General features: G+C 54.6%; 9 protein-coding genes across 9 annotated transcripts; 6 read left to right on the top strand and 3 right to left on the bottom strand.

The window, feature by feature from the left end:
• Window positions 1–707: 707 nt before the first annotated feature.
• SCP_0412740 (Probable alpha/beta-glucosidase) lies at window positions 708–4,108 on the bottom strand (the record flags this gene model as incomplete). Its single annotated transcript, XM_027757999.1, has 14 exons — window positions 708–1,407; window positions 1,459–1,541; window positions 1,596–1,666; window positions 1,724–1,963; window positions 2,020–2,062; window positions 2,119–2,334; window positions 2,403–2,493; window positions 2,544–2,568; window positions 2,621–2,638; window positions 2,701–2,829; window positions 2,888–2,992; window positions 3,049–3,126; window positions 3,179–3,826; window positions 3,883–4,108. 14 exons carry the CDS (start codon window positions 4,106–4,108, stop codon window positions 708–710), a joined length of 2,673 nt encoding a protein of 890 aa, XP_027613800.1.
• A 924-nt stretch (window positions 4,109–5,032) lies between these two features.
• Window positions 5,033–8,638, top strand: SCP_0412750 (Anucleate primary sterigmata protein; the record flags this gene model as incomplete). Its single annotated transcript, XM_027758000.1, has 7 exons — window positions 5,033–5,434; window positions 5,655–6,554; window positions 6,614–6,910; window positions 6,967–7,773; window positions 7,830–8,117; window positions 8,173–8,480; window positions 8,533–8,638. The coding sequence occupies 7 exons, from the start codon at window positions 5,033–5,035 to the stop codon at window positions 8,636–8,638; spliced, it is 3,108 nt and encodes a 1,035-aa protein (XP_027613801.1).
• Window positions 8,639–8,882: 244 nt separating this feature from the next.
• On the bottom strand, window positions 8,883–9,887 carry SCP_0412760 (Versicolorin reductase 1; the record flags this gene model as incomplete). The annotated part of the gene is made up of 5 exons (XM_027758001.1): window positions 8,883–8,924; window positions 8,977–9,236; window positions 9,294–9,304; window positions 9,364–9,777; window positions 9,832–9,887. The coding sequence occupies 5 exons, from the start codon at window positions 9,885–9,887 to the stop codon at window positions 8,883–8,885; spliced, it is 783 nt and encodes a 260-aa protein (XP_027613802.1).
• Window positions 9,888–12,183: 2,296 nt separating this feature from the next.
• On the top strand, window positions 12,184–13,237 carry SCP_0412770 (hypothetical protein; the record flags this gene model as incomplete). The annotated part of the gene is made up of 3 exons (XM_027758002.1): window positions 12,184–12,641; window positions 12,699–13,122; window positions 13,178–13,237. 3 exons carry the CDS (start codon window positions 12,184–12,186, stop codon window positions 13,235–13,237), a joined length of 942 nt encoding a protein of 313 aa, XP_027613803.1.
• A 2,498-nt stretch (window positions 13,238–15,735) lies between these two features.
• On the top strand, window positions 15,736–17,985 carry SCP_0412780 (predicted protein; the record flags this gene model as incomplete). The annotated part of the gene is made up of 1 exon (XM_027758003.1): window positions 15,736–17,985. One exon carries the CDS (start codon window positions 15,736–15,738, stop codon window positions 17,983–17,985), a length of 2,250 nt encoding a protein of 749 aa, XP_027613804.1.
• A 511-nt stretch (window positions 17,986–18,496) lies between these two features.
• Window positions 18,497–20,049, bottom strand: SCP_0412790 (hypothetical protein; the record flags this gene model as incomplete). The annotated part of the gene is made up of 3 exons (XM_027758004.1): window positions 18,497–19,444; window positions 19,499–19,727; window positions 19,787–20,049. The coding sequence occupies 3 exons, from the start codon at window positions 20,047–20,049 to the stop codon at window positions 18,497–18,499; spliced, it is 1,440 nt and encodes a 479-aa protein (XP_027613805.1).
• Window positions 20,050–20,805: 756 nt separating this feature from the next.
• SCP_0412800 (hypothetical protein) lies at window positions 20,806–21,339 on the top strand (the record flags this gene model as incomplete). Its single annotated transcript, XM_027758005.1, has 1 exon — window positions 20,806–21,339. One exon carries the CDS (start codon window positions 20,806–20,808, stop codon window positions 21,337–21,339), a length of 534 nt encoding a protein of 177 aa, XP_027613806.1.
• Window positions 21,340–22,137: 798 nt separating this feature from the next.
• SCP_0412810 (hypothetical protein) lies at window positions 22,138–22,707 on the top strand (the record flags this gene model as incomplete). Its single annotated transcript, XM_027758006.1, has 1 exon — window positions 22,138–22,707. The coding sequence occupies one exon, from the start codon at window positions 22,138–22,140 to the stop codon at window positions 22,705–22,707; it is 570 nt and encodes a 189-aa protein (XP_027613807.1).
• Window positions 22,708–23,731: 1,024 nt separating this feature from the next.
• Window positions 23,732–24,295, top strand: SCP_0412820 (hypothetical protein; the record flags this gene model as incomplete). The annotated part of the gene is made up of 1 exon (XM_027758007.1): window positions 23,732–24,295. One exon carries the CDS (start codon window positions 23,732–23,734, stop codon window positions 24,293–24,295), a length of 564 nt encoding a protein of 187 aa, XP_027613808.1.
• Window positions 24,296–24,737: the final 442 nt, after the last annotated feature.

Consider the following 24,737-nt stretch of genomic DNA (forward strand, 5'->3'; position numbering starts at 1 on the left):
CGGGCAGAACTCTCAGTTTTGATGTTAGATTGGTATATCTATATGGTATTTATGGTATTTATTTGTCGCAGTCTTGTATCTATTCCTCAGTGATACCTTTGCTTTTCGTATTCATATCACCATCGTCATCTGGTATTGAACATTGTTGTGTGCATGGTCAGTTCCCCTCGCCTCGACTGCGCTAGGACCCGCAGAGGGGAATCTAGGGTCAAACTCTGGTGCTGCGGGCTTCGCATGCTCGACCTTCGTACTGAGATAGCTATATAAGCGTTCAAAACTGCCAGCGTTAAACGTTAACTTTAAGCAGCAGCCTAGCCATCGGCCACTTTTCCGAGGTGGTTGGTAGCGAGATTCCAGCTTAGATCGACGCGATCTCTCGATCTCCACAAAACGGCGGAAGTACTTTCTTGACCCCTCTTCCGGCTACTGGTGCAGCATCTGGTAGTCTCACCGATGCGTTGTATAGCGTGTAGTAGCCTCTGTGTCTTCAAGACAATCCCGAGTCGACTATCAAGCTGCATCTGCGGCGTCAGAACTCGTTCACCTACTTTCGACGTCGACTCCGAATCGTCGGGTTTCGGCACCAAATCCGTCTTGTGGATCCAACATTCCGCCACCACTCCGTCAATCGACGTGCATCCAACGCCCCACGAGTTCACAACAATTAAGATTATTAACTTTAAGTCCGACCTTACAGTACAAAAAACTCAAACTATCTGCAGAGTGAAGTTCTGATCGAACGGAGTGCCGACAGTAACGTCCAAGACCTGGCTGCTCGCATTATACACGACGTCCGACGCATTCACAGCTTTCCCATCGAAGTTCACAGCACTCGGGGCTCGCGAGGTCCCCAAAAAGCGAACGCTCGCGACGTCAACGCCCGTGGGGTACCCAAAGGTTCCGGTGACAGCGAGCGTACCATTCGTATAGGTCATATACACCTCCGTCGCGTTCAGGGGGTTTACCGAGACGCCATCATCCATATATAACGAGCCGGAGGCATTGCCGTCCGTCCCCGGCGCAACTACGAGCTGGAAATCTTGTTCCCTCAGCGCAGCCGTAGTCATCGCACCCTGTGCGCGGAGCGGGAGCACCGCGCCGCCACGGATGTGGACAGGGATGGACGTGAGGTTCACGTCCGAAAGCACAGTCCAGCTGCCGTTGCCATGCACCGGCACACCAGTGAGGAAGTCGTAGAAGGTGTCGTTCGGGAAGTAGGCCTCTACGGACGTGGCATTCTCCTCCGTGACAGGAGAGACGAGGATAGAGCCGCCGAAGAAGAATTGGAGGTCAATCGGGAACGTCGCGGGATCCTCCGGGTAGATGTACCACAGGGCATTGAGGACGGGCGAGCCATCGAGGTGGGCGGTGTGGAAGGCGGTGTAGAAGTAGTCCACGAGTCGGTATCTAGCGAATGTGAGTACTTCGTGCTACTGCAGTGATACTACAAATGCATACCTCATATCCAATGCGTTCCTTGCTGCCTGCGCAACGACGGGCCAACGATAGAACTCTTGACCGATGGTCCCAATGGTATTATGCTAATGATTCTGGAGTCAGACCCTGACACTCTGTGCCCGAACGACACTGCTTACGTTGCGCATGAACGGGTAGAAGGCGCCGAGCATAGCCCATCTTGCGCACAGCGGCTCAGTCGTGTTATCACCTGAACGATCGCGCGAAGAGTCATTACACTAACTCCACCTAGTCTCTCAAGACTCACCGTAGCCGCAAATGTCGGCACCGGCCATAGGAACATGGAATATGCCGGCCATGTTCAAGATCCCTGCGATCGAGTTGCGATAGTACGGCCAATCGCTGAGGTTGTCTCCAAGCCATTTCTGAACTCGGCTACCCGCGCCCGCGAACGTCGACCGCGTAACTACAAGAGTGCGCAACCCCGGGCGGCGAGAGAGCATGGCGTAGTGGGTGACGTTGGACATCATGGTGCCGAACAGGTTATCTGCATCAAGTGAACATTCGTGGTACATAAATTAGACAGGGACCCGTCAAACTTACGAGTGTCGTACTCTATGAGGCCATTGGAATGCACCGCGTTTGTCTGTCAGACGCGCGAGTCAGCTCTTCTCTCAGGTCCATCCAGATTACCCCACTTACGTATGATGTCCGGTTTGATAGCACCCCCGCAGCGTTATCGATGGCGTAGGGCGGGTTGAGGACGTTGTACCCACTTGTGTCGGCCCTCTTCCGTATCGGATAGGTTTCATTGCCGAAGATCGGAGTGTTTGGGTCCGGGGGCACTGTCGTCCGTGCAGGAGGAAGGCCCTGAGCCTCAGCTTGAGCAAAGGGGTCGTCACACGGGTAAACGCAGAACTACGATTAGACAAGAAACGAGCGCTACGTCAGATATCCAACAGTGAAGGAAACAGCGAGCGACGAACACTAGACGGCTCGTTCATGTCGATCCAGGCGCCGTCGATGTCGAGGCCAGTCGTAGCATTGTAGAAGGTGCTAAATTCATATGACCAGAAGCTGAACTACTAAGTGAGCGCGAGTACGGTGATACCGAAGGGGTTGCATACTCTTGTGCAGCGGGGTTGAACCAATCTGATGTGATAGTCAGCTGTCTACCATGTGAGATAAGAGTTCAGACAAGTACCGGGGAAGACAGTAACACCTGAGAGGAGATAAGCGTTCAATTGGCTTTTGCTCTTTGTGAACACACCACGCCATACGTACCAGGCCATACGACTCCCAAGAACTCGCTGCCATTCGCAGCCTTAAGCCAGACGTTGGCCTCTGTTCCACGATCGTACGCATCGTATCCTTCCCCAGGGAGATATGCAACAGCCGGGTCAGTCATCATAACTGAGATGCAGATCAATTAACTGAACAAGGTTCTGAAAGCGATCGGTCGCCCACGCACCGTAATGCTGGTCATGATCGTGGAGATAGTTGATGATTTGCTGCATCCGCGGTAGCGGGAAGTAATCCGGGTCTAGCGTGAAGACCCGACGTTCGTACATATAGTCTGAAGAGCGAAGCTGGTCAAAACTTGACTGGGAACAAAGCTTGGACATGATATACCGATGTCGGTCCACATAGTCTCAAGAGGTATGTTGGCAGCAGAGTAGTTCGAGATGACCCCAGCCACGTCCACGAAGTCTATGGATCGGAATTGAAGACACGATCTCCAGCACATAGCACCACTGCGTACCCGTATAACCGTACCGACATTGGTGCAGACCGAAAGACCAATACGGTACCTCAGCAGGCGTGCCGACGACTTCCGCATACTGCCTCACAACCTCAGTCGGATCGGTCTCGCTGCCCGCAAGGAAGTAAAAGTCGAGGATCCCGCCGATGACGTCATACTCCAGCGTCGTCCCCGCGTCTTCTGTGGTATTGATCTTGATATCCATGCCGTTCGAGTTGACGAGGAAGACGCCGTGGGTGCCCGTTAGGCGGTGCTCAAAGTAAACCGGGTGGTTCCCGTACAGATTCGTTCCGTTGGGCACGCCGTATGCGTCGCGCGACCACAGCGTGCGCGTTAGGTCGACCGTCGGGAGACGGAAGTCTTCGGTGTGTTCACCTAGACCGTAGATGTTCGCGTCCGCCGGTAAGGCTGTCTTCACGCGGAGGTATTGAGGCTCATAGATGATTGGGTGTGAAGCGGTTGAGAAGAGGACTTCTTGCGTGCTTGTGCGGTATACGGAGAAATGGAAGGGCGAAACTGTGTAGTTGAACGCTATTGCGGCTGCTTCGGGAGAGGTGGACGTGTTCGCTTGAGGACGAGGGAGTACCGATTCTGGGACTTCATAACGCGGGTTGGACGGATCAGTGATCCTGACGTGAATGCGTGTCTCTGCAGTACACTTGTTCGCAGACTGATTAAGGACAAATACACCCTCCACCACTCACCGGTCTCGTACGTCACCTGCAGTTGGAGTTTCTCAATGTCTGAGCCGTACACATTACATGGCGGTCCCGCCAAAACCAGATCCGCAGTGAGTGTCGGTCCTTGAGTTTGCACATTCGTAGCATTATATCCCGGACATGCGTCCAACGGATCAGTAGAGTTCCAAGCGTGTGCGACTGCAGCGCACGTAACAAGTAACACAGGCAGCAGCGGAGAAAGAGGCTTCATTGCTTGCAAAGGGTGGTGGATTGGACGAGCTGCCGTGGAATGCCCACGCATCCCTCGCCGCATTTATTTGTGGACGCAGTATGGAACGTTCATCGAGATGCCAGTCAGTTGACCGCTCTCTGCGCCCATGTGACCGCAGTACATACGCTGCATTCTCAATTAAGACCAAGCACCTCTGTCGAGAACCCGAAGGGTGAACGTTGATGAACCCACGCATATTCTCCCGGCCGAGGTGTGCGTCTCGATGAGTCTCCTGGGGCAATGCTGCTAACTCCAGAGTGTGTTCCACTGTGTGTCAGCGTAACAAGCGTTGCATAACGTCATGACCAAGACAGTCCGCGTTGTAAGACACAAAGGCAAAGCAATGCTTCGTCAGTAGAGAGAGTTGGGCGAGAATCGAGGTGTTATATTGAGCGCGTGCTCTGGCCAGGTCCGGAAGACATCGAAGAAGCCGGTCCGAGGTGGTACATCTGACGTCCCCCTCAGTTCTGCAGGTAATGTGAATGACAGACACAGCATTCCGTAGTCCAGGTTCCTTGTGTTGGGGGCCAAAGAGTCAAATTCGGCGAGCAAGACCCAGTAGCCCGTCAACCAAATCCTGGTGAGACGCCGGTAGAGCCGTCAGACATTCCGAAACCCAAATAGTGGCGCAAAAGATACAGCATCCGACATGAATGTCAAGGAACGACAAGACCGAAAATGTTAGAACGAAAAGTCTGCACTGTGTTACAGTGAGGCAGCAAAACAAATTGCGGGAGAGTCGTTGCAAGACCGTGGCGCTGCCCGTGTGACACGTGTGACGACACAAAGGAGCACGTGCCGGATCGCGTTGAAACGTTGAATTCACTTTTCGATTCTCCGTCTCTATCCAAACGCCAGAACCGCAAACTCACTCGTCGTATTCAACGCGAACCACATGCTAGAATGTCTGCAGCGCTCAATGCCAGATCGGACTCATCCGCCCAGTCATTAGGCAGCCACCCCGACCTCTCACTCAACTCATTCGTCTCAGGCTTCTCCACACCCGGGCGCAACCTCAAGATACCCTCCACATCCTCTCAGACCACAGCAACGTCGTCTGCACCAATCTCTACACCATCTCCACCCAGCGGCTTGACGACGTTCGCAAAGAGGCGAGCGGAGGAAGCCTCGCAGCTCGCCAAGAGCTTCGTCCATGAGGACGACGGCGAGGACGTGGAGGGCGACGTGCTCGACACGCCAGGGAGGGAAAAACGGTGGGGAGATGCGGCGGAGACGCCAGGGCGTGCCAAACGGACTCGCAGTAGGGCGAAGAACGGCGTGCTTACGCTACGCGACCAGGAGAAGGTGCGTCTTTCTGGCATGTTCAAAGGGGGAGCGACATGGGCAACAAACTCCTGAATATGGTGTATCTCGGGCACGCAGGACGTGATTCCGCTTCTAACAGGGTAGAACGCGTGTCGGGGGCGTGCCCAGTGACACCAATAGCCGTCCACGCCCCTTCTCCCTAGCCACGTCCCGCACCCTATCTAATCTCGTACTAACGCCCATCAATTTCTCCGTGCAGCACATCGACAGCCTCAAGAAGGAAAACTTCAGCATCAAACTCAAAGTACACTTCCTCGAGGAACGCCTCGCCCAGCTCGCCCCTGACCAGATCGAAGCAGCACTCAAGCAGAACATCCACCTCAAGATCGAGGTGCAGCAGCGCGGGATGGAGATGAAGAAGCTCAAGAAGCTCGTGCTCGAGCTCGAGCGCGAACTCGAGCGCCTGCAGCGCGGCTCGGGCGGCGCGTCTGCGCGCGCGCGCGAGCTCGAGGAGAAGCTCGACGAGCGTGAGCGTGAATTGCGCGAGTTGCGCCGCAGGCGATCGTTTGGCACGCCGGACGGCGCGCTAAGGGACGTCGAGGCGCGCAATGCGGAGCTGGAGGAGGAGCTGGATGTTGTGCGGCGGCTGCTCGAGGAGAATGCGGAGGAGATGGAGCGCTTGCGGGACCTTGTGGAGGGCCGTGAGGACGACGGGGGGAACTCGCGCGTGCGGAGACGAGTGGAGGAGCTCGAGGGGGAGAACGAGGAGCTCCGAGAGAAGATGGACGCGTTGGAGGAGCTGGTGACGCATAGGAACGACGAGAAGGAGGAGTTGGCGGACGAGATCGAGGCGCTGAGGCTGGAGCTGGAGGATACGCAGCGCCGGCGGGAGACGGAGTCCATCGAGCGGAGCCAGAGTCGCGCGCAGGTTTGGGAGGAGAGGGAGGAGCGGGAGGCGGTAGAGGAGGACTTGAACGCCGTGCGGGATAAGCTCGCGGCGGCCCAGATAGAGCTGCAGCAGAAGGAGGACGACGTCGACATGCGGAATCGAGAGATCGAAGAGCTCGTGGCCGAGCACACCCGCATCATCGACCAAGTAGATGAGGACTGGAGAGGCGAAGTCGAAGAAGCGAGAGCCCAGGTAGAGGAGCTGAAAGACGTTCGTGACCGCTTGCTTTCAAGTCTCCTCTTACTGACGCTGTTGTGATTACTTCACAGGTGTTGGAGCAGCGCGATGCCGAGGCGAAGGAGCTCCGTATGCACATCGCCGAATTCGAGGCAGACTCCGCCGACATACACGAAAAGTTCGAAGCGGCGCTCGCCCATCTCGAACGCGAATCGGAGGAGAAGGACGCCGAGATCGAGGCTGCCAACCGGGAGATCGAGAAGCTCGGCGAGCAGGTGTACGTTCTCGAGGAGGAAAACGACCACCTGAGGGAGGAGAGCGAGCGGATACGAGAGGATGAGGCCGCGGAAAAAGAACGCCTCGAGGCGCTGTGCGCGGCACTCAAAGAGGTACTGCGTCCCCGATATCAGGCCATAGTTTACCCACTGACACCGGCAAATTGCAGAAATCTGCGTCTTATAAGGCACAACTCCAGGAGCTCAATGACCTGTACGAATCCCGCAGCCAAGAGATCCAAACCTATCGCTCGCGCTCGGAAGAGCTCGCCCAACACATCGAGAACGTCGTGGCGGAGCTCAAGCGTGAACGCGGTATCCGCGAGAGCCTCGAAGGCGACCTCGACAAGGCAGAGAAGGAGCACGACGCGGCTCTGCGCCGCGAACAACGCGCACTAGAAGCGAAGGAGTCCGCGCTGCAGTCCGCGCTGAACGACCTCGCGCGCGCACAATCGCTGCTCACGCAGCGCGAGAGCGACCTGGCCGCAGTACAAAACGCGCTGCAGACTCTCGAGACGGAATCGAAGAAGCTCGGCGAGACGCACACGACTGCGCGCTTCTCGCTCCAGCTCGAGGTCGACCGGTTGCACCGCGACCTCGAGCGGCTCGAAGACGAGCTCGCACGCGCGCGCAAGGAGCTCGACGAGCGCGAGGGCAAGAGCCGCGACCGCGATGGCGTGCTCGACAAGTTGCACTCGGAGAACCGCGGGCTCGCGTCGCAACTCGCCGCGCAGACCCAGGCGCGCATGAACGTCTCGGAGAAGCTGGACGACGCGCAGGCGAGCGCGCGCGCGGCGGAGGCGGAGCTGGCGAACTTCCGCACAAGGGTGGCCGAGCTTGAGCAGCGGCTTGCCAAGGACCAGCGGTCGCTGTTGTCCGCCGAGGCGCAGTACCGTGATCAGCTCACGGAGAGAAACACCCTCCTGCTCACGATTTACCAGTACATGGATAAAATCCTTGGTGTAGACAAGACTCCGGTAAGGTGTCTTTTCGTCCTTGATATTTGTTTACAGCTGAACGATATGGTTCGCAGAAGAAGAACGGCCAGGCAGAGACGAAGCCATATACGAACTTTGGCGTGTTCCACGACAACCTGATCACCCGACTGAAGGCGCTCAGCCAGATCCAGTTCGACTTCGACAAGCGGTGCAAGGACGCGGAGAGCCGGCACACGGAGAAGCTGAACGATATGCGCAAGCAGCTCGATTTCCGGTGGAAGCAGATCGACAAGTTCGAAGGCAGCGTCAAGGCGCTTGCAGAGGCGAAGGCGGCCTGGAGGAAGAAGCTGAGCGCGAAGGAAGGGGAAGCGGATGCGTTGAAAGTAATGTGTTCTCTAATGGCAATGGATCCGCGTTTGCTGACTTTTGGTTCGGCAGGCAACAAATGCAGAGTTGCAGGCGCAACTCGTGGTTGTTCGGAAGCCGGGCCAAGGCGACTCGATGGAGGTACGCGCGCTCACCGCTCGTGTGACGAACGCGGATCGTCGCGTGAGCAACTTGCAGAACCAGCTGCTGGCGTCTGAGGAAAAAGTCACACTCATGAACCAGAAGACCACAGTGGCTGACAGCAAGTGGGAGGCGCGGGTTAAGGAATACGAGACGCGCTTGAAGGTGGCAGAGGAGAAAGTCAAGAGGGAGCGACAGGGCGGCAAGGAGCACGCTCTGGATCTCGAGAATCGGGCGAAGTTCGTTTCTCGATGTCGTGTTCTCGGAACCGGCTGATAGTAAATTTTCCAGGAGCTATCAAAGACAGTTAGAGATCGCCAACAAGAGGATACAGCAGCTCAACGAGATCATAGGGTCTGTAGGACCCGGCAGCAAGGGATCTTCGCCAAGTCGATGATGCTAGTCGTCCCTTTCTTGCACATCTTGCGGTTTTATAGTTGTTATATCGGCTCGCTTTCCACATGCTTTCGTGTTACCCAGGTCTCTTCTTACGAACTTCAGGGATTATTGTATAGTGCACTATATTGCTACCCGCGTGCGTATGTATTGAGTAATTCTATCCATCGTACACTCGCGTTCTGCTTTGGTTTTGCTATTGTAGCACATTCATACTTCGCATCTTCATAATGAAGTCCATGCGATCAGAAGTTGCCGTGTGTCCAGCCTCCGTCCGCTACGATGATCTACGAAGGCGTAATGAGCCACCCGAGCAGTGCAGAACCAAGCAGGACGTACCTTGTTTGTCATGTACCCGTTAGACGCGAGCAGGAGGACGATCTCAGCCATCTCGTCGGGCTTCCCGAGTCGCCCGATGGGGATCTTGCTCCGCATCTCGGGCGTCGGATTCGCCATCATGGCGGTATCCTCGATGAGTGCGGGCGCGATCGCGTTGGACGTGATTCCGTCTTTGGCGTATCGCAGGGACAGCCAGTGGACCAGGCCGTGCAGGGCCGCTTTGGACGATGCGTAGTGGGGTCCGATCACTCCACCGTTACCTGGTAGACAGTGGAAAGATCAGCGGCGTCGGACGCGTGCTTGATGAAGAGGATTACCTGCGGCGATACTGATTATGATAGACACGAGTTACTATGGATTTCGGGTAAAGGGTCACAGAGCGCACACCTCGACGTGAAAATGACGCGACCGTATTTCTGCGCTTCCATGTGCGGCACGCAGAGCTGCGCGAGCACGTAGCTCGTGCCGGTGTTCGTCCGCCACGTCTCTTCGAACACTTCCACGGGCACGTCCTTGATGTCGCCCAGCGGACCAATCTTGGGCCCCGCGATGCCGTGGTTCGCGAAGAGGATGTCCGGGTGCCCGATCTGCTGCACGACTTCCGCATGGAGGCGGCGCGCCTCGTCGTAGTTCGACAGGTCTGCCTGGAAGGCGGCGAACCGCGCGTCGGAGCTGGCGACAGCCTTGAGGTCGGAGATGAGCGTGTCTGCCTTGGCGCGCGAGGATGCCGCGTGGTAGTGCACTGCTACTGAGCAGCCGGAGCGGGCGAAGGCTCGTGCAGTTGCCTGCCCGATGCCTCCGCTGTGCCAGATGTGGTAAGTGGGCGAGATATGATGTGGTACGCGATGTACTTACGTGCAGCCTGTGATGAGGACCAGCTTGCCCTTCAAAGATGATCCGATTGCCGCCATGTCCTCGGTGTTGGTACTGGAATTTCCGCTCCTGCTGCTAGCCTGCTACTGCTACTGCTATGCGTACTGATGTGAATTTTCCCGCGTATCTTGCCAAACGTCCAATGGTTGAAGGCTGAGCAACGTGTGAGCGCGATATGAGGAGTTACCTGTTGTGGCTGGGCCAGATTGCTTATATAGCGACCTCCACGGGCCTCCGTCCGGCATTGAGACGCATACGGCAGTTCTAAGTTTACGGCTCTAGCGTGAGTGTATATATGACGTCGATGGCAGCGGCGGATGATATGTTCGGAAAAAAGGAATGCGAGGCCGGTGCGCCACCGGTTTCCGGCGTCCGCGAACCTCACTGGTTCACCGTGACCAACTGGACCGACTAACCCTTACAAAGTGGACTTTACTGATCTCGGCAATAAAATGTGTGCCTTTAGGACGACCTTTGGCCAACTATCAAAATGGCTAAGGTTCACCGCCGCCTTCTTGCTTCTGACTGACTTCTGTTGAAGTTACTTCGATAATTGACAGTAAAAGAAAAGATGAGATTCGATCACGGAGAGACTGCGCTCGATGTGGACGTTCAAGGTCGAGTGACAGCTTGAGCGTATTTCCGCGCATATTTTGACTCGCATGCGTTCAGATACACATGCATATTGCAATTGATGAAATCAGTTGCAAAAGGTAGCCAACAATGATTATACTGACTCACCGAGGGTTTTGCACCTGCTGCGACCCATTCTCATATCCTGGAACTGAATTTGGGGGTCACAGTGTCTCCGGATGACTTGCCTGCCATTTACTTGGGACCTGTCCCCGGAGGATGCCTTAAGCCGCATTTCCCCCCGATCTGTCTTCAACTTGTGCGTAGCTCCGTTCTCATCCTGATTTTTTTTGTTCTTGTTTCCTCCTTCGGTCTAGATCTCCGAGAATAACAGCCTAGTTCTGCGCAAGGTAGTTATAACCTGGGTTGTTAACTGGGTGATAACCTGGTGAAGAACCTGAAGCTGAAGTTGGTATGTTAATTACTACCTGTAAGAGAACTGTACCAGTGCCTCCGGACAGGTCTACAATGATTTTCCGGTGGTCGAAAAACATAGGATGCCCCAGCCTCGTGAGGCCGAAAGAGGCTACCGTAACCATTCGCACACCTTAGCGGTTTTGGATCCGTATTTCCAGACCCCACCGCTCACAAACGTTAGCACGCCGGCACTGTTGATTATCGTTAAAAACACAGTTAATTTCCTCCGACGAGATGTGCGTTATTACCTTGTGAAGAACTCAGCGGGACCTTATTCCCGGAGCTCTATTTCGGTCATCCTCTCTTGCATGCACCACCACTCAGCTCAGCATCCTATGCAGCCTCTCGGGCCTGAGTGCAACTGCTAAACGGCCCGGTCTACATAGAGTGGGCCAGTGCCGAGCTCATACACTCAGGCTGGATGCGGGATCGGGCGCAGATGTGCGCCAGGACGGAGGCTAGCAAATGGCAGAAAAATTGTTGTAGGCATATTTCAGCACGAAAGGAGTAGAAAGGCGCGCCTGATTTTGTCGTAGCACATTCGCGTTTTCCGAGCCCACTGCTCTCGTCACCGCTTGCGAGCTTCCAGATCTGGGATACCGCTATAAAAGTGTCTATATTCGTCGTGAGGAGCCGAGAACAAGGGTCCCGCACCATAGCTGGACTGTAGCAGCGGGAAAAAGTAGGCACCCGCGGGCAGCAGTGCTTATTCGAGAAGAGACAACCCAGCAAACAAGGCGTGTAGCAGGCCGAACGCGATGTGTACTTAGGCTCGTGAACCAGCCTCTACGAGATAGGAGGAAAGAATCGTTCCACTCTGCATAATGCGTACTCACCGACAGAAGTCGCACTAGAAGCGAGCCCGTCGAGTCACGGTCATCCTCGAGGGTGGGATGGACGATGCCGTATATCGCGAAACGACTGGCTACATGGCGGTCCTGAAGCACAAGCAGACGCCCTCCAAGTCCCTGCTGGGCCAATATTTGACTTCGAGAACGGAGGCTGAAAATGTAACCGTAACGATTTGCCCGACACGCTCGGCCAATACTTCATCCAGAATGACACGCTTGTGAAGGTCCGGAGTAAGGCCTCGAATAAAGACAAAAAAAGGGGATTCCTTCCTGAAGCTCACACACGGTGTAGCAAGAGGCAAGCAGGAATAATAACTGAGTTTCAATATGGACAAGTAGGCGCCCTTCACTTTTCTGGTGAGGTAAACTCACTCATCATGGGCGTCCCAAGCTCATTATCGACGACGGCGACGAGGACATCAACGAGGACGGCATGCTCACAGATATCCCCCTCATCCCGTTCTTTCTCGCAGCTGGCCTCGGACTCCAAGGCCTTCGCACACGCTCGCTCTCCCCCTCGGGCGCGCTCGCCGCCTTCGTTGTGGGCTTCACCATGATGGCGGTTCCTCTACGCGTGTTCGGTGTCTCGCTGATCGTATTTTATCTAGTCGGCTCGCGCGCAACAAAGATCGGGAAGCAGCTGAAGGCGACGCTCGAAGACGGGCACCAGGAAGCGGGGTACAGGTCCGCAGCGCAGGTGCTATGCAACTCGCTTTCTGCACTTGTCGCGAGTATCCTCTGGAGCGCGTTCTTTGTGCCCAATTCACTTGCATCATCTGTTCTGGCGGGTGCGTTTGAACCTCAGAAGTCGTACGATTTCGCACAGTGGTGTCCATTGACACCTCCTGAGAGTGCTGCATGGAGCCGCCCGCTGCTCTTCGTAACTCTGGGGTGAGTGAGTTGACCGTGTCTGTGTTCGTGTACTTATCTATGTATCTAATTACACAGCCATTTCGCGTGCTGCCTGGGTGACACTCTCGCCTCCGAGCTTGGCATCCTGTCCCGCTCGCCCCCAATACTCATCACGACGTTAAAGCCCGTGCCACCAGGGACGAACGGCGGGATGTCTGTGACAGGCACGCTCGCATCTCTCGGTGGTGGACTTATAATGGGATTGACCGTCGCCGTCTCTCTGCTCGTGGAAAGCAGCGCGTGCAGGGTCCAATGGGTAGACGTTCTGCTGCCCCTACTGGCGTGGGGGACTGCGGCAGGTGGAATGGGATCACTGCTGGACTCGCTCATGGGTGCCACTATCCAACGCACGCGGTATTCTGCCGCAACGAAGCGTATCCTGACAGACGAGTCGCCCGCGCCAGCGGTAGATGCGGAGATCAAGGTCGTGAGTGGGTTTGATATCCTCAGCAACAACCAGGTGCGTGTTGTTTTCTTTCAAGCTTGGGATTAAGAGTGACTTGAATCTTTTGAAGGTGAATTTGTTGTCCTCTATCGTCACCGCAGTCACGCTTGGTGTTCTCACCAAAACTTGAATGGGCATCGACGTCTTTCAGAGAATACATAAAGGAAATGAATGAGTGCTTGCAATAGACCTATGAGCTATACTATGTTACATTACTTTGAAGTATTCTGCTAAGCAAGACCAGTACTAGTGCATTTGTGGAGGACACTAATATATTAACCTCTGCTCAATTATCATTGGTCGAAAGTGTAGGGCGTCTCCGATCCTTCGGCTCGCCGAAAATGAAAGATGACGTCATTGACGCGAGCCCGTGACGTCGATCCGTCGCGTCGCGAATTGCCGCCGGTCAAGTTTCTGACTCTACATAAGGGACGACCTCGTGTTTCATCCCCCGACGCAACTCTTCCTCTTACCCCCATCATCTAGATTTGTGCATGTCCAGCTCTCCCACTCCTAGGTGACCTTGTCGACAGTTTCGTGTCTGAGGCGTCACTTTGGTGCATGAAGCCTCCTCATCGTAAGTGGTCGTAGATTCGCAGATAAATACCTGATCTCGTAGATCTCATGCATTATCCAGCAATTTATGAATGAGATATATCAGAATATACTCTTCAAATTTATTCAGCTTGGTGAACACTGAAAACGGTGGAATCCTCATGGTGCGTCTACCCCGGGAGGCCTCTGTTCCGCCTAGTAAACGAGACGGGAGTGAATGAAAATACATCGGAGCGTCCTACATATTCCGAGTGAATGCCTGATGTCGGTTTTCGGTTGTGCATATAATCTGCCTCGAATCATGCATGGCTGAAGATGACGATTCTATGGCTCACGTGAGTCAATTGTCCTCTGCACCCATCGTCTACGTGTGTTAACGCCGATGATTCTTGTCTCGGTTAGCTTGGTCGTCTCATAGGCCGGTCGACCGGTCCGCCCAGCGACTTATCCTCCACACGAACGCGTTTGCGAGGGTGATTATCGGATGCGTTCGACGGGGCTGTGCATGTAGCTCATTTATAGTCAGTTCTATTCTGTCTCTCCGTATCTGCGTCTGGGTCATATCTATGTGGATTTTAGGCTCCTTTTGCAATCGTCGGTCCGTTCGCCTTCGTTTGAAGCGTCTGCTCAAGGGATTCTCTGATCCGTTTCACCAATAACGGCCGTGATCTGATGACCTGCAACGTCAGACTTGACATGATCTGGACAACCCCACTAGTATTAAATGCAAGGGCTGGGGCCCTTGACGAATTTACCGAGGAGAACATGGCCGAATTCTGGACTCATGGCGGTACTTCACTGTCGCCTGCCCGCATTGTCGGCGTCTCATGTTACGTCTGATCGGCTCTAGAAACCTCCGACCTGGAGGGACAAGGACCTTAGTGCTCGAGATCGTAGCTGCAAGCAGCGCTGTCTCGCATCGAATGTTCGTCTCGCAACTGGTTCGAGAGTAGCATTAACCCCAGGACCAGGGCTGACATCTATACCCCATGGTTCACCAAATCGCTCAGGCTCCAAGCGCTACTCGGATCTTAACATCAGCCTCTCACCATGTCTTCTTTCGATGCTCCCTATGACTATCTGCATACAATGAGGCCGAGATATCGATGATTGTGGCTGGCAGTGCACAGGCCTCAGGCGACCAAGTATATGCAACAAGGGGAATGATGCTCAATTGTTCAAACCTTCTAGCGGGGACACGCCGGCGCCTTTGATACGCATGACATAGAGTCGTGATCGCGGTTACTGCCTGTGGCTGCCTCCGCTGGAAGCACCCTCACAGCCAAAACCATGTGTATCGATGCGAGAAGTCTATATATCGGGATAGCGAGTCGCTTCATCTCGGTCGTTTGCCATGAGTTCGCCGCACCCCCCTGGCCTCTACCTGCCCTGTTTATGGCTCTGGGAGAGCACATTATATCATCCGGGATGATACGGGCTATTTTACGAAGGACACGTCCCTTCGGGGGACTCTAGCTCTCACCTGCAGCGGTGATAGAACCTATAAGTAATAAGCGGCTTAGCGTCTTCTGTCCGAATTAACGGAGCGTGTCCTGATACGCGTGGTGCAGCCATCTCGGACATCGAACCATTGATTATGCTTGGGATGCCTCTGGCAATTGCCAGTCTATAGTTTCCGAAGGGCTTTCATGTGTGTTGGATCGGTTTGCTGCAGTAGAGTACATTAATTCCACGGACCCTGAAAAAGAAGAGCAATTTGCAAAGAGAAGGAGAACTCGAGAATTGATCCGGGGTGTCAGGGGTCGTGAGACCCCCGCGAGATGTGGTACATGCGGAGTGTGCCATGCAGGGAGTCGAGCTGTCAGTCCTTCTTGCTCAGTCTCTCACCTCTCCAGCATCTTCGGGTTTCCTGGCTCACTTGTTTGTTTGCCAGCCTCTCTCTGGCGAGGATATGTCGTGGTGATTTTTTTGCAGCATCCTGAAGAGTCGGTTAATTGTCGTCAGTCATATTTGTCATTGCTGGCGCAGGGTGTTGTCGCAAAGCACTCACAATGGATCCATTCTGCAGCGTCGGTACCGGTCTGCGGCAGTGTCGCGCAGATGCACACCTATATGGCTTCTTTTTTACCTTTTGACGACCGTCTTTGCGTAGCACGGACGTGCCACACTGGCGATATTTCGCCAGCTGTTTTTCACCCCAAGCATCACGCTATCTCCAGGAGTACGCGACGGAGTTCGCCACATTCGCGCCCCATTGTTCGCAAGCCACGTTCCGATCGGGACTCTGAACACGATTTTCTGTCACGCATCGCCGCACCAAAGCGTGCGCCACACCCGCATCGCATCGACCTTGACAACGCATACCCGTCTCCCCCGCTCACCGGTTCCGCGTCACGATCTACTGTACCACTTCCTGAAGTATTCGGAGACGCGTCGCCAGATTTTTCCATTCCCGCACGCCCCGTGGAGAGCGAGGTCCAGGACAAGTCACACGAGGTCATGCCTGCCCACGAGCCGCTCTCTCCACCGCCTACGTTTCTTCTTGGTACGCTTGACCTTCCTCAGACTGACCCTACGGCGTGCTCCAAGCACGCCGATCACATTGACGCGCGACCTGGCTTGCTGGGCCATGACGACCGTGACGAGGAAGATTTTACTCATGGCAAACCCGCGGGGTTCCTTTGGGCTAATGAGCCACAGGATGTGGCGATGGACTCTATGGATCATGGTTCGTCTTCATCGCTTGGTTTGCTGTCTTCGATGTCGTCTGCCAATTCGTGGAGCTTCGAGGGTAGCCTTGACGAGCTGGCCGCGTTGAATGAGGAAAGAGGCTCGGTCGTCACCCACGCCACACCGCTACGTAACGACTCGGGTTTTGAAGAGACAGATCCTCCACAGAAGGGTGGCGATGCTTATTTTACAGGTTGCTCGATGCTCGAGCCTGAAGGATTTTGGACATCGGAATCGCCAGTCAGCTTGGATCATTCCTTGGCCATAGATTACTACACGCCATACGCAAGAGGCGTCCATCGCCGATCGACACTGGATCCCTTGTCGCCGATCGGTTCGTCTGCAGTAGACAGCAGTCCCGGGAGTTGGGATAGCATGGACTGGAGCCCTACCAGTGAGGATATCTCTCCTCCCATCTCTCCACCGCAAGAGTTGGGCCATTTGGAACCTTCCTCCCATTTGCATGCTAATCGTCTTCAGCTGGACATCCAGCACTGGGAACCTAACGGATTGTGGCGCGATCAGCATGAGCATCATGCCGGTAGTTCACACTACGCCCAGGAACCTATGAGTATAGACCAGGGTTCCCCACCGTCGTCACCGCGCCCGATGGCGCTCCTTCTTCCCCACTCGGAAGACTCGGACACCTCATTCGCCGACACGATCATGCCCCCCGACGACGATGACGATGATTATAGCTCTCCTGAAAGCAACGAGTATGAAACTATCCATCCTCCAACGTTACCCTCACACAGCCATTTCTCACCTCTTCCGAACTTCAACGACCCTTTTCAAGATGATTTGTATGCGACACCTATACCCAGTTCGCCCCACAGTCCCTCTACCGCTCTCCCTGAACTCGACGATGACGACGACTATTATGTGCCGTCGTCACCGTCTTCACGGAGTCAAGCTCTCCCGGAGCTACCAGTGGAAGAATATGAGCCCTATGCCAACCCGTATGGCGATTCGGAGACAATATCTCCCTCATTACTTGGTGGCCCCACCAACAGTGAAGGTCTTGGCCTTTGTCTACAGCCAGTTTCCATAGACCCACCGATGGTGCGCTCGCCGTCCCCGGACGACGACGGGATGCAGTTCCTCGAACCCCAGCTCGACCCCGCCACCACGAAACTCGATCCAAGCGAGTTTCGCGCGCTGCGGGACGTGCGTCGGCGAGTGTCCGCCGCGGAGCGCGCCGCGCAGGAAGCAGAACTGACGCTCGGGGAGCGCGTGAGCGAGGCCGCCAGTGGGCTGTTGCCACCACTGCACTCCGATCTCGGGGGCGTGATGCAGGACGAGCTGGACCTGGCGGAGAAGCGCGCGCGGAAGCGCGAGCTGCATTGTGCGATGGAGCTGCGCGCGGAGGCGCGCCAGCGGCGCAAGTGCGAGCGGCAGCGCGGGAAGGAGATTGGCGCGCTCCTTGCGCTCAAGATGCCGGGGGACGTGGTGGTGCCCGGGAGTGGGAGCATGCGGTGCATCGCACAGCTGGTGGCGAACATGGTGCTCCGGCGACGAGACGCGTTCCGGCCGCTGGCGAATAGGAAGGCGCTGCCTAGGACGTACGTGCCTAGTGGGTTGCAGCAGTCTGTTTCCGCGGAGGATTTGTTGGATGGAATGGAGGACGACTAGCTTTCAATCTGAGTATGCTTGGCGAAGCAAAATGGTGAGTCGTTAGGACCTGAGGTGGGCTCGCTTTGACTGAAGATGGGGTTCCGTTGCGATAGACTGAAGAGGCACCCCGAACCTGTACAGTAATATCGTCACCATGCATGCATCTCTGTAGCATTTAGTGTCATCATATTCGTCGCATATTGATGTTTTCTTTCCTGTTTTTAACGCAGCCCTTCCATCGAACTATCTAGGACGGAGCGGCAATACGTCCAGTGAGTTGTTACACCCTTGTACTCGGACTGGAGGCGAGCTAGAGGCGTCACTCCGATACGGCCATTGCATCGGTATCCATCGCACGAGTACTTGGTTCAACAATGCAAGTGATGGTATTGCCAAGATTGGATCGGAGTATATCCGCTGATTTATGGGAGATCCTTCCTGATACATGATCAAGCACTCTAAATACTGTGCTCAGATATCCAAAAACCTCTCGAGGGTATAGGAAGTACGGTATAGATAGCACGACACACTACGCCTCGGAATGCACTTCTAACTCTACCTCCAGGTTCTCCTCTCCATCAAGCGATAACATCGATGTCTGCTGCGACAGCATCTCTCCCTCCCCGTCATGCACGTGGGGCTGCAGCTCGTCGTGCTTCACACCGCGCTTCGACAGTGCATAGGTCCGACACGCCTTCGTGCTCTCCGCAAGCAGCGGGTCGTCGTAAGCCAACGGCACAGCCTTAAAACCAGGAAAATTGAACTCGAACAGCTGCGCGACGACGGGGAGCAAGCTCCCATCGGGAGAGTACGTGCCCGACTTGTTGTCCACGACGAGCTCCCACTGCACGTCCTCGTCGGGCACGTCGTCGCTGAAGTTCTCCCAGCCGCCCGCGGGGCGCGGGTGGAACTCGCCCGAGTAGCGCACGCTCGGCGCGCAGTCCGCGTGCAGCGCGTGCTTGGACGCGTAGTTCACGAAGAACGCCGCACCCGTCTCGGAGAACCGCAGCGAGTCGTCGTCCGCCGCGATCACGTAGTTATATACTGCGGGCTTGATGCGGTGTGCGAACGGCCCGTCCGCGCTGCGCCGTCGCCGCTCCCGCTGCTGCCGCACATGTCCACCGTGCAGGAGACAGTACACGTCGTGCGCATTGTTGAGCACCCCGAACTCGTTTGTCGCCGTGCGCGCGTACAGCACGCGGTGTCCGCTGTGGATCATCGAGCGCACCGCGGCGGACGTCGGGCCTTGGAAGATCTGCCGTGCTGCTCTGTGGTTCCTGTTCCACGGCTGGACTTCGTCGTCTAGGAAGCGCGACACGCCTCGGATGAAGACCTGCCATGTCGAGTACAGCCTTGCCTTGTCGAGCTTCGTGAGCTTGCCGATCGTCGGGGACGAGTGGCGTGAGTAGCAGATGGGGCCGTCGAACATGTACGGATGACTGCCGGCGTCTGGATCCAGGGAGGGTACGGCGTCGATCTAGAGAATGCGCAATTTAGAGTACAGAGCACACATAGCACACGTCTCTCGTACCTGGAGCGAGAACGTCCCGCGATTCCTCTTCAGATGACTCGGGTCCTCGATCGCGAATGCCTGCTCGCTGGACGTCACTGCCGTGCTGAACTGGCCGATGTAATCATCCCTGATGCAGCCGATGTCTCTGTCCAGCACTTCCACGAGCAAGATCGCGGTATCGGGCACGTTCCGGATCGTCCAGCTCTCATTCCACACCGGCTCGAGCGTGTTCGTCTTCACGGACGATCTGCGAATAATCGATCACCACCAAACACGCGAGGAGCTAATGGACGTATGGTGGCGCACACAAAGGACAGCCTGGTGTCGATCCGCGCGACGAAATACGGGTCGGCGGACCCGACGACGTCCATCTTTGGCAGGCCCGACGCGTGCGCGAACTGCACGAAGAGATCGACGAATGTTGCGTCATTCCCCACGGTCGAAAGTCTCTCTGCGACTGCGTCCTTTTTCGACTGCACCGCCTCATGGATATCTTCCTTTGTGCGGCGGTGCGCCGCGGCGTGCAGGCGACCTGCGACGCGAGACACGGCGTTCAGCGAGTTCGGCATAGCGCTGGTAGTACCTCGGGATGGAATTGGGGAAGTGCTTCGGATTATAAAGTATTGCGAGCTGCATGGAGTTGGTCATCAGCTAGGGAGCTGGATAGGTTTGCACCGCAGCACGGGAACTTCGGAGTTACCGCGAGATAAGATAAGATTACGCACCCTGAAAGTCGGTACCACTTCCTCTACAGCGACATTCCGCACAGCCTTCACCATGTCTATGGGGGACAATCACTCGAATACAGAACCAGTGTGTCTAAAATATCCATCGCGAGCTCGTCAAGTAATGGGGGAACCTGGATGCATTGCCTGCAGGTCAGCGCAGCCCGTAAATTGGGATCAGCGAGCACCTAAGTGAATACTCTGGGAAGGTACAAACATGGAAAAGTGACACTTACTGCTTGAACTCGCTGCAATCGGAGAAATAATGCTTTTTCGGTCATGATACTAGTAATCTTACCAGGACGACCAGGAAAGAGCATGTCGAAACAGTCTGCAACAAAATCTAGAATAATATAGGTATGTGCAGATGTGCTTACCACATATAAAGAAGCCATAACACCGTGCAAACCTTGAAGCTTGCAAGAGTTTGAAGGATGGAGATTGGAAGGATAGACGACGAACTTGACTCGAACGGAAAGGGAAGGTGCCTTTCCCAATATAGAAGGTTACCACGTGCCCATTTCCAACAGTTTCATTGTTGATAAGCGCCCATATTATTTAGCTTCTTCCAAGCCGACGTGGATTTTCATCACAGTTATCATGGTCCTCAGGATTGCCGGTTGGGTGTTCACTCACGATCAAGTTCGCAAATGGTTGGAGCGCGGCGGGCGGGAATACAAGACGCTCGAGTATTATGAGCTTACAGGAGCACTCAAGGAGTGGTTCGAGGAGAGGCAAATCAGATATATGGCTCCCATCCCGACTGACTATCCTCACGGAAGCAAGCAGCCAATTATCCTTCTGACTACGCGATTCCACGAGGATCCCGCCTCGACGGTGGCTCACTACACGCGTTTCAGGGAGAGAGATGTTGACCGGAAAGTGAAGCGGCAGGTGTTGGAGGAGACTGGATTGAAGGATGACGACTTGCGCTGGGTGACTGTCGTCGACCCATACTTCCACCACGATGTGGTGTACAAGTACCCCAGGAACTACGTCCTCTGGCCTGAGACGGGCATGCCGCCTGAGGAAGATGAAGCCGAGAATAAGGAGGGTGGAGACAAGGGAGAGGAGAAGGGAGACAAGGACGATAGAGGCAAGAAAGAGGAAGCGGGAGATAAGGCGGGGGAGTAGACGTCGGAGGTCACCCAGAGTGCTTGCTTGTATCACGTTGATCCCGTGCTTACGGCCCGTACTCCTACTCCTTCAAGCTTCATGTCTGAATGCAATAATGACAACAATGTCGAGGAACAAGCAGAAGTTCCTATCGCGCACTGCGGAGTTGTGATGATTCGATGAATAGGGTGTACGATAACACAATTCCAGGACCAGTATGACGATGCTTACCTTGCTCTCTCTCCGTCGACGGACCAACCCCGGCCAGCCAGTCGTGCATCCAACGGCGAACACTAGGGTCAGGAGATGAGGAACGTCGAACTAGACGTGCGTCCGACACGTCTCCGTTCTATACGCGTGTAACGGGTTGCGCAGCCGTACAGCCGTAGTAAAGCTGGGAAAGTTGAACTCGAGCAACTACTTGCCGACGAGCAGCAGGCTCCAGATGCCTTCAGGAGTATATGTCCTAGTAGATACGGAGATCTAGAACACAGTGCGAAGACTAGTGAATCTTTGATAGATCACAGGAACACAGGTTGGCGATGAACTAGACTCGAATGAAAAGGGAAGGTGCCCTTCCCGACATAGAAGGAGTGACACAGTTGAACGACAGCCACGAGTCCACAGCGACCTCGGAAGAGAAGTACCTGCCGTGGCGTACCTCAAATCTTAGAGTTCAGAGTCTACTATTACCAACAGCATACCGGTTCCTGCCTCATTCAGTTACCAGCGTCAGTCGACTAGCATCATCTCTAACTACTCCTTGTTTCCCCGTACAATCTTCCGAAGCTGACGTATATTTCCAACACAGTTATCATGGTCCTTAGAATTGCCGGTTGGGTGTTGACTCACGACCAGGTCCGAACATGGTTGGAGCTGGGCGGGCAGGACTTCAAGACCCTCGAGCTTTATGAGCTTTCCGGAGCACTCAAGGATTGGTTTGAGGAGAGGCAAATTGACGACATGGTTCCTATTCCGACTGACTATCCTCACGGAAGCAAGCAGCCAGTCATCATTCTGACAACGAGATACTACCAGGATCCCACTGCGTCGGTGGCGCACTGGAAGCGCTTCATGGAGCGGGATGTTGACCGCGCAATCAAGCGGCGGGTGTTGGAGGAGACCGGGTTTGAGGATGATGGCTTGCGCTGGGTGACTGTCGTCGACCCGTACTTCCAGTACCCTGTGGTGTACAAGAATCCCAGGAATTATGCGCTCTGGCCTGAGACGGGCAGGCCGCCTGAGAATGATTCAGCCGAGAAGAAGGCAGATGGAGACAAGGAAGTGGAGAAGGGAGACGAGGAGGATAGAGACAAGAAAGAGGAAGCGGGAGACGAGGGGGATGGAGACAAGAAAGAGGAAGCGGGAGACAAGGAAAAACGGTAGACATCACCCAGAATGCTTGAGTGTATCACGTTGACCCCGTACTTCCGGTATTCCTTTGTGTCTGAATGTAAGAATGACAGCAGTGTCGGGAACAAGCAGAAGTTCCTATCAGGCACTGTATAGCTGTGGTGATTCGATGAATCAGGTGGAAAATAACGCAATTTTCTTAGTTCTAGCATTACTAGTATGACGATACTCACCTTGCTTTTTCCATGTCGACAAGCCAACCCTGGCCAGCCATTCGTGGATTCTACAGCTAATACTAGCATCAGCAGATGAAATATGTCAGACCAGATGTACGTTCGACATGCCTCCGTGCGATGCGCGTGTTGCGGGTCGTGTAGCTGTACAGCCGTAAAGCCGGGAAAGTTAAACTCGAACAGCTGTACGACGAGGAGGAGGAGGTTCCGGATCCCTTCATGCACAATTCATTGTGTATTTGTATATTGTGTCGCATGTTTATATCCCGGTAGGAAACCAGAGATCTTGGCTTGGATTGCCCCCGTTCGAGAGCAGCGCCATAGAACACAATGGCGTGAAGCTAGAGAGCCGAGAAAGAGTACGGGAAATTTTGAGGTCGCCTATGGCACCTGACCTACCCAAGTGCAGACGTTCTCTTGAGGTCCTATGTAGCTGCATTAATTTATTGATCTTCGCTTAGCTACTAGCAACTGTAAAACACCTAGAACATAGAATTCATACAGAGACATAAGAACATGCTGTGAAGTACTAGTGAATCTCAAGAAAGCAGGTCGGCCCGGACGGAAAGGGAAGGTCCCCTTCCCGATATAAAAGGATACAGTTGAACTACAACCACGTGTCCACGGCGACAACGACGTACCTGAAGTCATAAACTATTACTGACAGTACACTGGTCCTTACACCTTCAGTTACCGGTCTAAGATCGCCAGCATCATCCCTAACTGCTCGTTGTTTCACTCATCGTTGATGAACGTGAGTACTACCCGTACCATCTTTGGTTCTTCGAGTTCCCAGGCTGATTGGAATTTTCAGCACTGCCGTCATGGTCCTCAGAATTGCTGGCTGGTTGCTGACTTTCGACCAAGTTCGAACGTGGTTGGAGCTGGGCAGGCGCGACTGCAAGAATCTCGAGCCTTACGAGCTTTCCGGGGAACTAGATGATTGGCTCCTGGAGAGGAAAATTCAGGACATGACTCCCATTCCGACTGACTATCCTCACGGAAGCAAGCAGCCAGTTATCATTCTGACAACGAGATACTACCAGGATCCCACTGCGTCGGTGGCGCACTGGAAGCGCTTCATGGAGCGAGACGTTGACCGGGAAATCAAGAGGCGGGTGTTGGAGGAGACCGGGTTTAAGGACGACGACTTGCGCTGGGTCACTGTTGTCGATCCGTTCTTTCAGTACTCTGTGGTGTACAAGAATCCCAGGAACTATGCCCTCTGGCCTGAGACCGGCAGGCCGCCTGAGAGTGATGGAGCCGAAGAGAAGGCGGATGGAGGCAAGGAAGTAGAGAAGGGAGACAATGCGGATGGATACAAGGCAGTGGAGAAGGGAGACAACGAGTACGGAGTTAAGAAGGAGGAAGGCGACAAAGCGGAGTAGTAAAAGTTGAGTGTCACCCAGAATGCTTGATTGCATCGCGTTGATTCAGTACTTCCAGTATTTTTTAAATGTCTGAATAACAGTGAACAAAATCAAGTTTCTATATCTGCGTTGTGGAACTTTGGAAATTTATGAGTAGATCCGACAATAATGTAATTGCCTCTCTTCCCGTTCTATTCCGAGTCTGACCGTACTTTCTCCTGCGTCGACAGGCCAGCCAGTAGCTTCAATAGTTGATACTACAGGCAGATGAGGAAAGTGGCACTGGACATACCTCTGACATGCGTCCCCCTTATGTGCGAGTGGATAGTCATTGTAAGACAGTAGCACGGCCTCACATAAAACCGGGAAAATTAAACTCGAACTGCCGCGCAATGACGGGAGAAGGCTCCCAGTGGGAGAGTGGCGTCTGACTTTTTGTATAATTTTAGATTGCTTAGCA

The sequence above is a fragment of the Sparassis crispa genome, assembly GCF_003851025.1.
Source record: "Sparassis crispa DNA, contig_000003F, whole genome shotgun sequence".
Classification (NCBI taxonomy): Eukaryota; Fungi; Basidiomycota; class Agaricomycetes; order Polyporales; family Sparassidaceae; genus Sparassis; species Sparassis crispa.